Below are 13,993 nucleotides of genomic sequence, written 5' to 3'. Positions count from 1 at the left end.
CTAGGGTCCATTGAGCAGATCGCATGTGAAGGCGGGCCATGGGAGTCACATGAACTGTGGAGGCCATGTGGCCCAACAATCTCAACATCTGCCGAGCTGTGATCTGCTGGGACACTCGCACCCGAGAGACGAGGGACAACAAGTTGTTGGCTCTCGTCTCTGGAAGATAGGCACGAGCCGTCCAAGAATCCAGCAGAGCTCCCATGAATTCCAGTCTCTGTACTGAGAGAAGATGGGACTTTGGATAATTTATCAAAAACCCCAGTAGCTCCAGGAGGCGAATAGTCATCTGCATGGACTGTAGAGCTCCTGCCTCGGATGTGTTCTTCACCAGCCAATCGTCGAGATAGGGGAACACGTGTACTCCCAGCCTGCGAAGTGCCGCTGCTACTACAGCCAAGCACTTCGTGAACACTCTGGGCGCAGAGGCGAGCCCAAAGGGTAGCACACAGTACTGGAAGTGACGTGTGCCCAGCTGAAATCGCAGATACTGCCTGTGAGCTGGCAGTATCGGGATGTGCGTGTAGGCGTCCTTCAAGTCCAGAGAGCATAGCCAATCGTTTTCCTGAATCATGGGGAGAAGGGTGCCCAGGGAAAGCATCCTGAACTTTTCCTTGACCAGATATTTGTTCAGGGCCCTTAGGTCTAGGATGGGACGCATCCCCCCTGTTTTCTTTTCCACAAGGAAGTACCTGGAATAGAATCCCAGCCCTTCTTGCCCGGATGGCACGGGCTTGACTGCATTGGTGCTGAGAAGGGCGGAGAGTTCCTCTGCAAGTACCTGCTTGTGCTGGAAGCTGTAGGATTGAGCTCCCGGTGGGCAATTTGGAGGTTTTGAGGCCAAATTGAGGGTGTATCCTTGCCGGACTGTTTGAAAAACCCAACGGTCGGAGGTTACAAGAGGCCACCTTTGGTGAAAAGCTTTCAACCTCCCCCCGACCGGCAGATCGCCCGGCACTGACACGTTGATGTCGGCTATGCTCTGCTGGAGCCAGTCAAAAGCTCGCCCCTTGCTTTTGCTGGGGAGCCGTGGGGCCTTGCTGAGGCGCACGCTGCTGACGAGAGCACGCGCGCTGGGGCTTAGCCTGGGCCGCAGGCTGTCGAGAAGGAGGATTGTACCTACGCTTAGCAGAAGAGTAGGGAACAGTCTTCCTTCCCCCATAAAAACGTCTACCTGAGGAGGTAGATGCTGAAGGCTGCCGGCGGGAGAACTTGTCGAAAGCGGTATCCCGCTGGTGGAGCTGCTCTACCACCTGTTCGACTTTCTCTCCAAAAATGTTGTCCGCTCGGCAAGGGGAGTCCGCAATCCGCTGCTGGATCCTATTCTCCAGGTCAGAGGCACGCAGCCATGAGAGTCTGCGCATCACCACACCTTGAGCAGCGGCCCTGGACGCAACATCAAAGGTAACATATACCCCTCTGGCCAGGAATTTTCTGCACGCCTTCAGCTGCCTGACCACCTGCTGAAATGGCTTGGCTTGCTCAGGAGGGAGCTTGTCCACCAAGCCCGCCAACTGCCGCACATTGTTCCGCATATGGATGCTCGTGTAGAGCTGGTAAGACTGAATCTTGGCCACGAGCATAGAAGAATGGTAGACCTTCCTCCCAAAGGAGTCTAAGGTTCTAGAGTCCTTGCCCGGGGGTGCCGAAGCATGCTCCCTAGAACTCTTAGCCTTCTTTAGGGCCAGATCCACCACACCAGAGTTGTGAGGCAACTGAGTGCACATCAGCTCTGGGTCCCCATGGATCCAGTACTGGGACTCGATCTTCTTGGGAATGTGGGGATTAGTTAAAGGCTTGGTCCAGTTCACCAGCAATGTCTTTTTTAGGACATGATGCATGGGTACTGTGGATGCTTCCTTAGGTGGAGAAGGATAGTCCAAGAGCTCAAACATTTCAGCCCTGGGCTCATCCTCCACGACCACCGGGAAGGGGATGGCCGTAGACATCTCCCGGACAAAGGCCGCAAAAGACAGACTCTCGGGAGGAGAAAGCTGCCTTTCAGGGGAGGGAGTGGGATCAGAAGGAAGGCCATCAGACTCCTCATCAGAGAAATATCTGATGTCCTCCTCCTCCTCCCATGAGGCCTCACCATCGGTATCAGACACAAGTTCATGAACCTGTGTCTGAAGCCGTGCCCGACTCGACTCCATGGAAACAAGGCCACGGTGGGAGCGTCGAGAGGTAGACTCCCTCGCAGGCACCGGCGAAGCTCCCTCCGCCGACGTTGTCGGGGAGCCTTCCTGGGAGGCGGCCGCAGTCGGTACCGCAAGCGGCACCGATGTTGGAGACCTCACCCCGGGCAAGGGGCCAGCCGGCGCCTTACTCGACGGTACCGGTGGCGCAAGCACCCTCGGTACCGGAGGGGAAGGGCGCAACAGCTCTCCCAGGATCTCCGGGAGAACGGCCCGGAGACTCTCGTGCAGAGCGGCTGTGGAGAAAGACATGGAAGCCGATGCAGGCGTCGAGGTCAGAGTATGTTCCGGGTGTGGAGGCTGTTCCGGGCTGTCCAAGGTGGAGCGCATCGACATCTCCTGAACAGAGGGTGAGCGGTCCTCCCGGTGCCGATGCCTACTGGGTGCCGACTCCCTTGGCGACCCAGAGCTCTCGGTACCGATGCGGGAAGGAGACCGGTGTCGATGCTTCTTTGATTTTTTCAAACGAAGCATGTCACCGTAGCTTCCCGGTACCGACGAGGAGGACGTAGAATCCAGCCATCTCTTCCTCGGGGCCGAGGCCGAAGAAGGTCGGTCTCGGGGGGGCTGTACCGCAGGAGCCCTCAGGGTAGGGGGAGACCCACCCGAAGGCTCACCGCCACCAGCAGGGGAATGGACAGCCCTCACCTGCACTCCAGTCGAAGCACCACCGTCCGACGACATCAGCAACAGTGGAGGTCCCGGTACCACCGACGCCGACGCAGCCTTTCGATGTCTCAGTACCGACGATGTAGAGGGTTGATACCTCGATGCAGTCGATGCCGAGGTCGAAGGTCTTGATGCTGCCGACGTCGATGCACTCGATGACTCCGGTGCTGTTGTCGACGAAGAGCCTGAGAACAACACGTTCCACTGGGCCAATCTCGCAACCTGAGTCCTCTTCTGTAAAAAAGCGCAAAGACTACAGGCCTGCGGGCGGTGCCCAGCCCCCAGACACTGAAGACATGACGCGTGCCTATCAGTGAGTGAGATTACCCGGGCGCACTGGGTGCACTTCTTGAAGCCGCTGGGAGACTTTGATGACATGGGCGGAAAAATCACGCCGGCGAAATCAAAATTCGTAATAGCGACTAAGGGCACCAAAAATAGGGAGAGAGAAAAAACCCGTACCGAGGCCCCAAAAAAGGCCTACCCCGAAAGCGAAAGGAAACTTACGTCGGGGAAACAAACTGGACACACGGGAAGGGACAAGACCGAGGTCTTTTTTTTTTTTTTTTTTTAGCGAAATCGCGAAGACGCGCGAGGGTCAACTTTGAGGGGCACGAAACGGCGCAAAACACAACCGTCCCGAGCGCGGACAAAAGAAGACTGACGAACACGAGCCAGTTCGGGCGGGAAGACGGCCACACATGCGCGGTGCGCATGGGCGCGAGAGGACTAGCAAAGGCCTTTGCTAATGAAGTTTCCGATTGGAGGAGCTGCCGTGGACGTCACCCATCAGTGAGAACAAGCAGCCTGCTTGTCCTCGGAGAAAATTACAATACAATACAATAAATCAGCGCTCTGTGTTTATAAAATACATTTTTAAAAAACAGTTTAAGGTTTGGGAAAACTAAACTGTGCATACTCCTTCCAGGCTGCTGTGGGCAGTGTCTGATGAGTGATGTAACGATCAACATCACTTCCCATCAGGTGACCCATCCATGACAGTGGCGAGTAGCATGAAACAGAAGTGCTATGGGGCGTCCACTACGCGCCACCATCTTGGAAAAGGGGTGTGATATGGATGGAGGTCTGATGTCACTTCCTGTGATGTCACCAAAAAAGGTGGGATTTGGGGCAGGGATATGAAAAATAGGTAGGCTTGAGTGGAGCTATGTCACATCCGGTGATGTCATTAAAAAGGACAATGAGTAGGCATGGCTTGAGTAGAGAATGGATGTGGCTTGGGCGGAGACTAGGCATGGCTTGGGCGTATCCTTGCTTCTGATTCACAGAGCTGGCTCCTAGCCAGACTCAAACACAGTGAATTCTAATGCTGCCTTGAACCTTGTCTGGACATCAGGGCTGCCAAGGGGGGGCCGGGGAGAGGCAAAATTCCCTGGGCTCAGGCCTCCAAGCGGGGCCCAGCACCGGGGTCTCTCTCTCTCCTGCTCCTTCCGGGACCTGAGTGATCGCATCCAAACAGGAGCAGGATAGAGAAAATTCCGGTGCCGCGGTCGGGCCCCCTTTGGTGGCTGGGGAAGACCAGGAGGAGCAACTCAGCACTGCTCTTCTGCTCAGCTGAGCAGCGACTTTTCCTCTCAGGGTGCATACTCAGTATTGAAACTGAGCATGCCCTGAAAGAAAAAGCAGCTGCAGCGGCAGGCAATCGGCAGAACAGCAGCGCTGGAGGAAGACGTTTTCTGCTGGCGGGGCCTCGTGATCCCCACCACCCAACAGGGTATTTTGGCAGCAATCTGGGGGGGCAGCGGCAACAATTGGGGGGCGGCCGTGATCCGGGGGGGCGGCAGTAGCGGCCCTGCCCTGGGCCCAGTTCAGTCTCTCGGCTGCCCTGCTGGGCATACACCAAAATCAGGTAGGCTATCTCCCAAATTGGCAGTCTTCCTTAAATATAATTAACTCCTGAAGGCTGAGCTGACCACACACACAGAGTTTCCCACCCCAGGAAACACTTAGGTTTGGGCTATTCCTCTTCCCTGGCACTTCCCTCAGGTATTATAACCTTCTCTCTGCATGTGCTGGGAGATCCTTACTCAGAGCCAATCTCTTGAAGGATTCTTGACCCTGGGCCTCACCCTTGGAGATTTCTTTACTCATGGACTTACTAATCTGTTCTGCTCTAGGACATTTTACCTCTTCCCTGCTTGAGTCCCGCCCCTCTGACTCAGCAGGTAAACTCCACCTACCCTAAGGTTGCTCATTATCAGCACAAGTGAGGGAATGTTCCTAAGGAAACCTACCTCTGTACTACTGTCTTTCACTCCCAACTTGAGCTTCTTTGGGCAAGTACCGAGGAAAAGTTCATAAATGGTTACTAGCCAGGTAGACTTGGGAAAGGCACCTTTGACCCTGGAAATGGGCAAAAAGGAACTGGTCTGGAGTGAGCTGGGTATTTCCTAGTGATCTGGATTGTTACTATCAGAGGCGGGCTTTGATAGCCCTTTGTTATGAACCAGCAAAGCACATCTTATGTTGTTATCAGTAAGCATTTTCAGTAGGTAGGTCTGACATCAGAAATTCAAGGAAGACCACAACTAGCTTCACTTTGGGAAGAGTTTCAGAGACATTCAATTTAAATCATTTTAATGTGATGTAAGATAAAAGAAGTAACACTAAAAACATGATTAGTGCTATATCACTCACAGACAAGTCAGCAATCTGTTTTGTTAACAGGTAATTCTATGTTTCTGGATAATTAGCTTACCAGAATCAGGTGATGCCATGCTGCTGTTTCCTAGAAGAACAAAAAGTGGTACATAGTTTGAGATTCTAGTATGTAAGCATATTATATATAGTAACTTCTCCATTTTAAAAACACATTGGTCAATATTCAGACCCAATGATTAGTGTATAGTTTTTTTTTTAATGCCAACCAAAGCATTTTTAAAAATGCACATTCAGCACTGCTAATCCACAGTGGGGGAAATAAATCCAAAACCCAGTAGAAACCCAACACTCAACTGTTTAGTATAAATAAAGGTAGCAGGCATTACCAATTTGACCTCAGCAGTGATTCATTTCACACTGAGACACAGCTCAGTGACTCACTGTAATCGTCATCAGTCCATTCAACCTTTAATATATACCTTAGAAACTTTTTATAATGTTTAGAAATTGTATAGATTAAACGCTACTTAGTTTTATCAGCAACTTTAATTAAGTATTAATGGACCCACGGAGCTATGTATAGCGGCTGTATTGCTAAGTAGTTTACTTAAGGACTAGAATTTAAGACTGCCAAGAGTGCCAATTCTATAACATCTTAGCGCCAGGATTCTATTATAGAATACTACTGTAAACCCCATTGGCACACCTAAAATTAAGTGTGCCCAGTTATACCAGGTCAATGGCAGGTGTGAATGGCATGCCTAAGTGTGGCAGGCTTCAAGTGGAACTTACAGTATTCAGGGATCATTTTACTAAGCTGCAGTAAGCACTAACGTGTGTTTACACAGCTTAAAAGGGCTAACCATGGGGTGTGCTGAGGCATCCCGCAGTAAGATTAAAATGTGCCACGCTACTCTCATGAAAAAAAGTGTAGATTTTTTTTTTTTTTTTGCTGAGGGAGCATATCTGGGTGGCAGAGAGTGGGTGTATCTAGGCTAATCAGTTAGCGCATTGGCATAGCCGTGTGCTTACCTCCTAATTCTATATATAGTGCTAAAAATTCTATGCACAAATTGCACAAATTAATTGCATAACAAATCAATTACTGCTGATAATTAGGTGCTAGCAGCACTAATTAGCTTTAATTAGAATTTACAGGCACAAACTTATAGGCGTATTTTATAACACAGTGCATGTAAATTCTAATGCGCACAACCAAAAATGGGGCATGGCCATGGGCGTGGAATGGATAGGTTGTGGGTGTTCCAAAAAAACGATGCACACTGTTATGGAATACACCCGATTTGCACCTAAGTTAGGTGCAGGTATTTAAGCCTGGGTTTAAGCGGCCTAAATGGGTGTGCCTAAATTTATGTGCAAGAATGGCACATGAGCATATTCTATAAGGTGTGCCTAACTTTTCATGTGGTTTATAAAATCACACTAACCTCGTGATTTTACGATGCTGATTTTTAAGGTGCCATTTATAGAATTTCCCCCACAGTGCCTTTGAAAATCAGCAGCATTGGACTTACACGGTAAAACAGTATTAGTAAGTAGATAAAGACTAGCATGGTCCATCTAGTCTGTCCAATAAGGTGGCTAGTGTCATATCTGCCACTCAGTACAGATCATGCATGTTACCTCCTCTAAGCTTTCGTTAAGGACTGTAACTACTGCTCCATGTAGGTTACACCCCTCTCTACCATTTGTTTTGCTTTAATCCTATCGCTAGATACATTTATAAGCTGTCAGCAAGGGCGTAGTCAGACCTTGATGGGAGGGGGAGCCAGAGCCCAAGGTGAGGGGGGCACATTTTGACCTGCCTTCCCCCCGCTGCCATTCCACTGCCACTTCCGCCCCACTCCCCCCCCCCCAACCACAGCCACTGCGAAGGTACCTTGGCTGTTGAGGGTCCTCCCACCAGCTAAAGCATTTGTCCTGCGCTAGTCTCACATTGCCTGGCGCCTTGTCCTGTTTTCAGTCGCTGTACATGCACGTTTTAATGAAACTGAGCATGCATGCTCAGTTTCATTAAAACGAGCATGCACAGAAACTGAAAACAGGACAGGGTGCCAGGCAATGTGAGACCAGCGCAGGACAAATGCTTTAGCTGGCAGGGATTGGGGACCCCCACCAGCCAAACCGGGGACCCCAGAGACAATTTGGGGGGCCCAGGTCCCAGTGCCCCCCCCTCACGTAGCTACGGCACTGGCTGTCAGTAAATGTGTAAGTCCTTTTAAATATTAGACCCACAATGGACAGCATCTAGTCCAGGCAAATTTCATAATTAGTAAAGTACTTTTTCAATAGCAACTAGTTTACAAAGGGACACATTTAATATCAGCATGTGCTAATGGTGTTATTGTACACATAGGCATCAACTCTGTGGGTACTTATTTTTATGATATTACTTTATTAAATTTGGAACAGAAATCTCCATGCTGCAGGGCAGCAAATGCAAGCAGGCAGGAAGTGTTTCTGTATCCCCATTATTTTTATGTTTATACGGCTCCTGCCTTTCCCTGTAGTCTAGTGACTAGAATAACTTACCAATGGGCTACAGAAGGAAGAGAGAGAGAGAGAGCTGTTTTGCAGTCTATTGGCTGGCTGTGTCTGACTGATGGACTTCAGGGGGAGGAGAGAGCTACTGTAAGCAAGGGTAAAGGCACTTCCTGCTGCAGCTGTTAATCAGTGTTGTCAGATGGGTGGTTTTCCCGCCCAATTGGGCGGATTTTGAGAAGTGGCTGCGGGAAAATTTTGAAGGATGCGGGTTGCGGGTAATTGGGCAGCTTTTGAAGGGCCACAGCGCGGATTGGGCGGTTTTCCAGCGGCCGCAGATTGGCCGGTTTTCACGTGGAACCATGGTAACCAAAGTGAATGGACTAATAGAAGCCCCATGGAGGCGGGGCTGAGCAGTTCTTTTAAAAGCCTGGCCCGCCCCCCCTCCCCCCACCACCACCACCATCATACCATCTACTCGACGGCATTTACACCACATTTCCCTTGGTGTAAATGGAAGTGTGTAGTTTTAAGCACCATGATATCAACTAAGTATATTCTATATACTCTAAACTCAAAGTCCTGGACTTCAAGCGAACTGACTTTAACAAAATGGGGGAATACCTGAGGAAGGAGCTGATGGGCTGCGAGAACGCACAACACGTGGAAGGACAGTGGTCCAAGCTGAAAGAAGTAATAAACAGGGCCACAGACCTTTATGTAAGGAGAGTAAATAAAAGCAAGAGAAAAAGGAAATCGATATGGTTTTCAAAGCAAGTGGCTGAGAAAATAAAGGCTAAAGAGTTAGCATTCCAGAAATATAAAAAATCTCAAGTAGAGGAACACAGGGAGGAATATCAGATGAAACTGAAAGAAGCCAAGAGAGAGGTACATCTGGCGAAGGCGCAAGCGGAAGAACAAATGGCTAGAAATGTACGGAGGGGAGACAAAAACTTCTTCAGGTATATTAGTGAAAGGAGAAAGACTAAAAAGGGGATTGTGAGACTAAAAGATACAGCAAAACGCTATGTAGAAAATGATGAAGAAAAAGCCAATTTGCTAAATAGATACTTTTGTTCTGTTTTCACTGAAGAAAATCCTGGGGAAGGACCGAGAGGGACTGGCAAAAGTACACCTGAGAAGGAAGTGGATAGAGCACCGTTCATGGAAGAGAGTGTGTATGAACAACTTGGAAAGCTAAAGGTGGACAAAGCCATGGGGCCGGACGGGATCCACCCCAGAATACTGAGGGAGCTCAGAGAGGTTCTGGCGGGTCCTCTTAAAGATTTGTTTAATAAATCCTTGGAGACGGGAGAGGTTCCGAGGGATTGGAGAACGGCGGAAGTGGTCCCTCTTCACAAAAGTGGTGATAGGGAAGAAGCTGGAAACTACAGGCCAGTAAGCCTCACTTCGGTTATTGGAAAAGTAACATAGTAACATAGTAGATGACGGCAGAAAAAGACCTGCATGACCATCCAGTCTGCCCAAGACAAACTCATATGTGTATACCTTACCTTGAATTTGTACCTGTCCTTTTCAGGGCACAGACCATATAAGTCTGCCCAGCAGTATTTCCCGCCTCCCAACCACCAGTCCCGCCTCCCATCACCGGCTCTGGTACAGACCGTACAAGTCTGCCCTCCCCTATCCTCGCCTCCCAACCACCACCCCCCTCTTCCCCCACCTGCTCCGCCACCCAATTTCAGCTAAGCTTCTGAGGATCCATTCCTTCTGCACAGAATTCCTCTATGCATATCCCACGCATGTTTGAACTCCGTTACCGTTTTCATCTCCACCACCTCCCGCGGGAGGGCATTCCAAGCGTCCACCACCCTCTCCGTGAAAAAATACTTCCTGACATCTTTCCTGAGTCTGCCCCCCTTCAATCTCATTTCATGTCCTCTCGTTCTACCGCCTTCCCATCTCCGGAAAAGATTCGTTTGCGGATTAATACCTTTCAAATATTTGAACGTCTGTATCATATCACCCCTGTTCCTCCTTTCCTCCAGAGTATACATGTTCAAGTCAGCAAGTCTCTCTTCATACGTCTTGGAACGCAACTCCCATACCATCCTCGTAGCTTTTCTTTGCACCGCTTCCATTTTTTTAACATCCTTCGCAAGGTACGGCCTCCAAAACTGAACACAATATTCCAGGTGGGGCCTCACCAACGTCTTATACAGGGGCATTAAAACCTCCTTTCTTCTGCTGGTCATTCCTCTCTCTATACAGCCTAGCAATCTTCTAGCGACGGCCACCGCCTTGTCGCACTGAAAAAGACAGGTACAAATCAAGGTAAGGTATACACATATGAGTTTATCGTGGGCAGACTAGATGGACCGTGCAGGTCTTTTTCTGCCGTCATCTACTATGTTACTATGTTACTATGTATATAGGTGCCAGTCATGCCGCTTACGAATATGCTTTGGTGAAAATGTATTCTGAATGGAATTTTCAGGCGCCATATTTAGAATCTAGTCCTATGCTGATAACTTTAGGCCTGCCATTCCTTTGCCTAGATTTGAGCCTAGTACTGAAAATCAGTGCTAAGGTCCTAACCTTTTTTCCTGCCCTGTTGCCACCTAATTTTCATGCTCCTAAATTTAAGAGTTTAGTGAAATGTTGAGTAAAAAATTAGGCTCTCAGTCCTTGTAAATATTCAAAGGGTGGAGCAATGACACTCAACCAATCGCATCGCTCCGCCCTCAACGTCATGCTCCTCCAACGTTCGAATAACACAACTCCTGACGTCATCACTGTCCAGCAGGGAGGCGATTACCAGGGAGGCAGGAAGCGCGCGACCACAACAAACACTTCAAGCCAGCCAGCCGTCTCTGCCCCGCCCTCGCGTCAAACGTCATGACGTTGAGGGCGCAAAAAAAAACCAAACAAATCTGGCAGCGAAGCGTCAGGGAAGGAGGCGGCGCTCCCGACGTCTAGCCTTCCCTTCCCTGTGTTCCGCCTTCTTCTGACGTCAAGGATGACGTCAAAAGAAGGCGGAACACAGCGAAGGGAAACCTAGACGTCGGGAGCACCACCTCCTTCCCTGACGCTTCGCTGCCGGAACCGCCACGGAGGTAAATTTAAAAAGAAGAAAAAAAACAAAAACGGATGTTGGGGGGAGAGAAGAATGTGGCCAGTAAAGTAGAACAATGGGAGCCGGAAGGCAGGGGAGAAACGACAGCATGGATGCGAAGCGGGGGGGCATGGATGCGAAGGGGGGGGAGAAGAGGGCAGGCCAGGCTGGGACATGGGAGAGAGGAGCATGGATGCGAGGGGGGGTCATGGAAGGGAGAGAGGGGACTTGCTGGAAAAGGATGAATGGAGGCGGCAGGGGACAGAGGAGCATGGATGGGCATGGATTGGGAGGGCAGGACTCAGGGAGAGAGGGGAATTGCTGGAAAGGGATGAATGGAGGGGGCAGGGGACAGAGGAGCATGGATGGGCATGGATTGGGAGGGCAGGACTCAGGGAGAGAGGGGAAATGCTGGATAGGGATGAATGGAGGGACAGATGGGCATGGATGGATATGGATTGCAGGGCAGGCCTCAGGGAGAGAGGGGAATTGCTGGATAGGGATGAATGGAGGGGCCAGGTGACAAAGGAGCATGGATGGGCATGGATTGGAAGGGCAGGACTCAGGCAGAGGGGAATTGCTGGATAGGGATGAATGGAGGGGACAGATGGGCATGGATGGATATGGATTGCAGGGCAGGGCTCAGGGAGAGAGGGGAATTGCTGGATAGGGATGAATGGAGGGGGCAGGTGACAGAGGAACATGGATGGGCATGGATTGGGAGGGCAGGGCTCAGGGAGAGAGGGGAATTGCTGGAAAGGGATGAATGGAGGGGACACATGGGCATGGATGGATATGGATTGCAGGGCAGGCCTCAGGGAGAGAGGGGAACTGCTGGATAGGGATGAATGGAGGGGGCAGGGGACAGAGGAGCATGGATGGGCATGGATTGGGAGGGCAGGGCTCAGGGAGAGAGGGGAATTGCTGGATAGGGATGAATGGAGGGGACACATGGGCATGGATGGATATGGATTGCAGGGCAGGCCTCAGGGAGAGAGGGGAACTGCTGGATAGGGATGAATGCAGGGGACAGGTGACAGAGGAGCATGGATGGCCATGGATTGGGAGGGCAGGGCTCAGGGAGAGAGGGGAATTGCTGGAAAAGGATGAATGGAGGGGGCAGGGGACAGATGCGCATGGATTGGGAGGGCAGGGCTCACACTCTCTCTCTCATATACAATGTCTTTCTGACTCTCACTCTCACACACTCTGTCTCACACTGTATCACATTCACTCTCTATGTGCCACACAGTCACTCACACACTCGCTTGGTCTCATACACTCACTCTCACAGAGAATCTGTATCTCACACACACTCTCTCTCTCTCCCACACACACACACACTCTCTCTCACACTGTGTCTCACATACACACTTGCACACACTCTCATTCTCACACACACACTCTCTCACAAACACACTCACACCCAGACTCACTCTCTCTCTCTCACACACTCACACTTTCACTCTGACTCTCAAACAGTCACTCTCACACACACTCTCCCAAACATACACACTCCGAGGAAAACCTTGCTAGCGCCCGTTTCATTTGTGTCAGAAACGGGCCTTTTTTACTAGTTTCCTGATAAATATGAATCCCATGTTTTATTTGACCAAAGGATAGCTTTGTATAGGTTGTCAAGTCCTGAAAAATATGTTTAGATCCTGGCATTCAAATGATTCTAGTATTTCATAAAAGACTCAGCAGCAGCGACCAGTGGGCATACAATGAATTTACTAAGTAGTTCAAAAAGATCAGAGAAAATATTATTTCACTTAGCAGATAATTAAGCTCTAGAATTTGTAGTTGGAGGATATGGTATAAACAGAGTAGCAGATTTAAAAAAGATTTGGACACGTTCCTTAGGGAAAGTCTATAAACTGTTATTAAGGATAAGTTGCCTGGTTTATCTCAATCTTCACCTTCCCAATTGCAAAGGTCTCAAATACAAAACCTGCTACGCTTCCAACTTCTCCGGTATAGGCAGCCAACTCTGGAACACCATACCAAGACACATCCGAACAACCAATGAACATCTACCCTTCCGAAAGCTGCTGAAAACATACCTCTTCAAACAAGCCTACACAAACGACCCAACTTAATTCACGAACCTAAGTGGAGTGGAGGAGTGGCTTAGTGGTTAGGGTGGTGGACTTTGGTCCTGAGGAACTGAGTTCGATTCCCCGGCACAGGCAGCTCCTTGTGACTCTGGGCAAGTCACTCAACCCTCCATTGCCTGCTGCATTGAGCCTGCCATGAGTGGGAAAGTGCGGGGTACAAATGTAACAAAAATAAAAAAATAAAAATCCACACCATTTACATTAACCATAACTTATTCTTTCCCCTTACATCTCTTCCTCTTAACCCTTCTATGCAACTGTGTTATCTATGCGATACTCTGTACCCATACATCATGCTATATACATTATGTTACCTCTGGGATACTTTGTAACCATACATTGTGTTATCTCTGTAATACTTTCTATACATACATTGTAAGCCGCACTGAACCTGCTATCGAGCGGGAAAGAGCGGGGTATAAAAGCTACAAATAAAAATAAAAACAAATGCCAGCTTTCAGCCCACATAACTGGTGATTTCTAACCGGTTATGCAATATCTGGTTTATAATTTTATCCAGTTTGTAATTTTACCTGGTTTATTATTTTATCTGCTTATGTGATATTTTAATACAGACAATGGTAGTGATATTAAATATAAAAGGGAAGCAGTCTCGCATTTAAAACAACTTGTCCTTTGCCTCCCCCACTTTCTTCCATCTGCCTTTACAGCTTGTCAGCATTGAACTACATACACCATCCATAGGTCCCACACACAGACAAGTGACTTCATTAAGGTGGATTGTTGATACACAACCAACTTAGTTACTCATTTAGTCATTCTTCTATGTTCTACAACTTATACTTATG

The 13,993-nt window shown here is 49.3% G+C and overlaps 1 protein-coding gene across 2 annotated transcripts in view; it reads right to left on the bottom strand.

Annotated features, from left to right (window-relative positions):
• PTPRC (protein tyrosine phosphatase receptor type C) overlaps positions 1 to 13,993 on the bottom strand; it is a 291,837-nt gene that overhangs the window by 183,986 nt on the left and 93,858 nt on the right. For both annotated transcript variants that reach the window (XM_030205809.1, XM_030205811.1), the window contains exon 3: positions 5,584 to 5,613. In XM_030205809.1, coding sequence (XP_030061669.1) covers positions 5,584 to 5,613 — 30 coding nt within the window. The remainder of the gene's footprint in view (positions 1 to 5,583; positions 5,614 to 13,993) is intronic.

This window comes from Microcaecilia unicolor, chromosome 6 (assembly GCF_901765095.1).
Source record: "Microcaecilia unicolor chromosome 6, aMicUni1.1, whole genome shotgun sequence".
Taxonomy (NCBI): Eukaryota; Metazoa; Chordata; class Amphibia; order Gymnophiona; family Siphonopidae; genus Microcaecilia; species Microcaecilia unicolor.
This window is presented reverse-complemented; position numbering and strand designations above follow the sequence as displayed.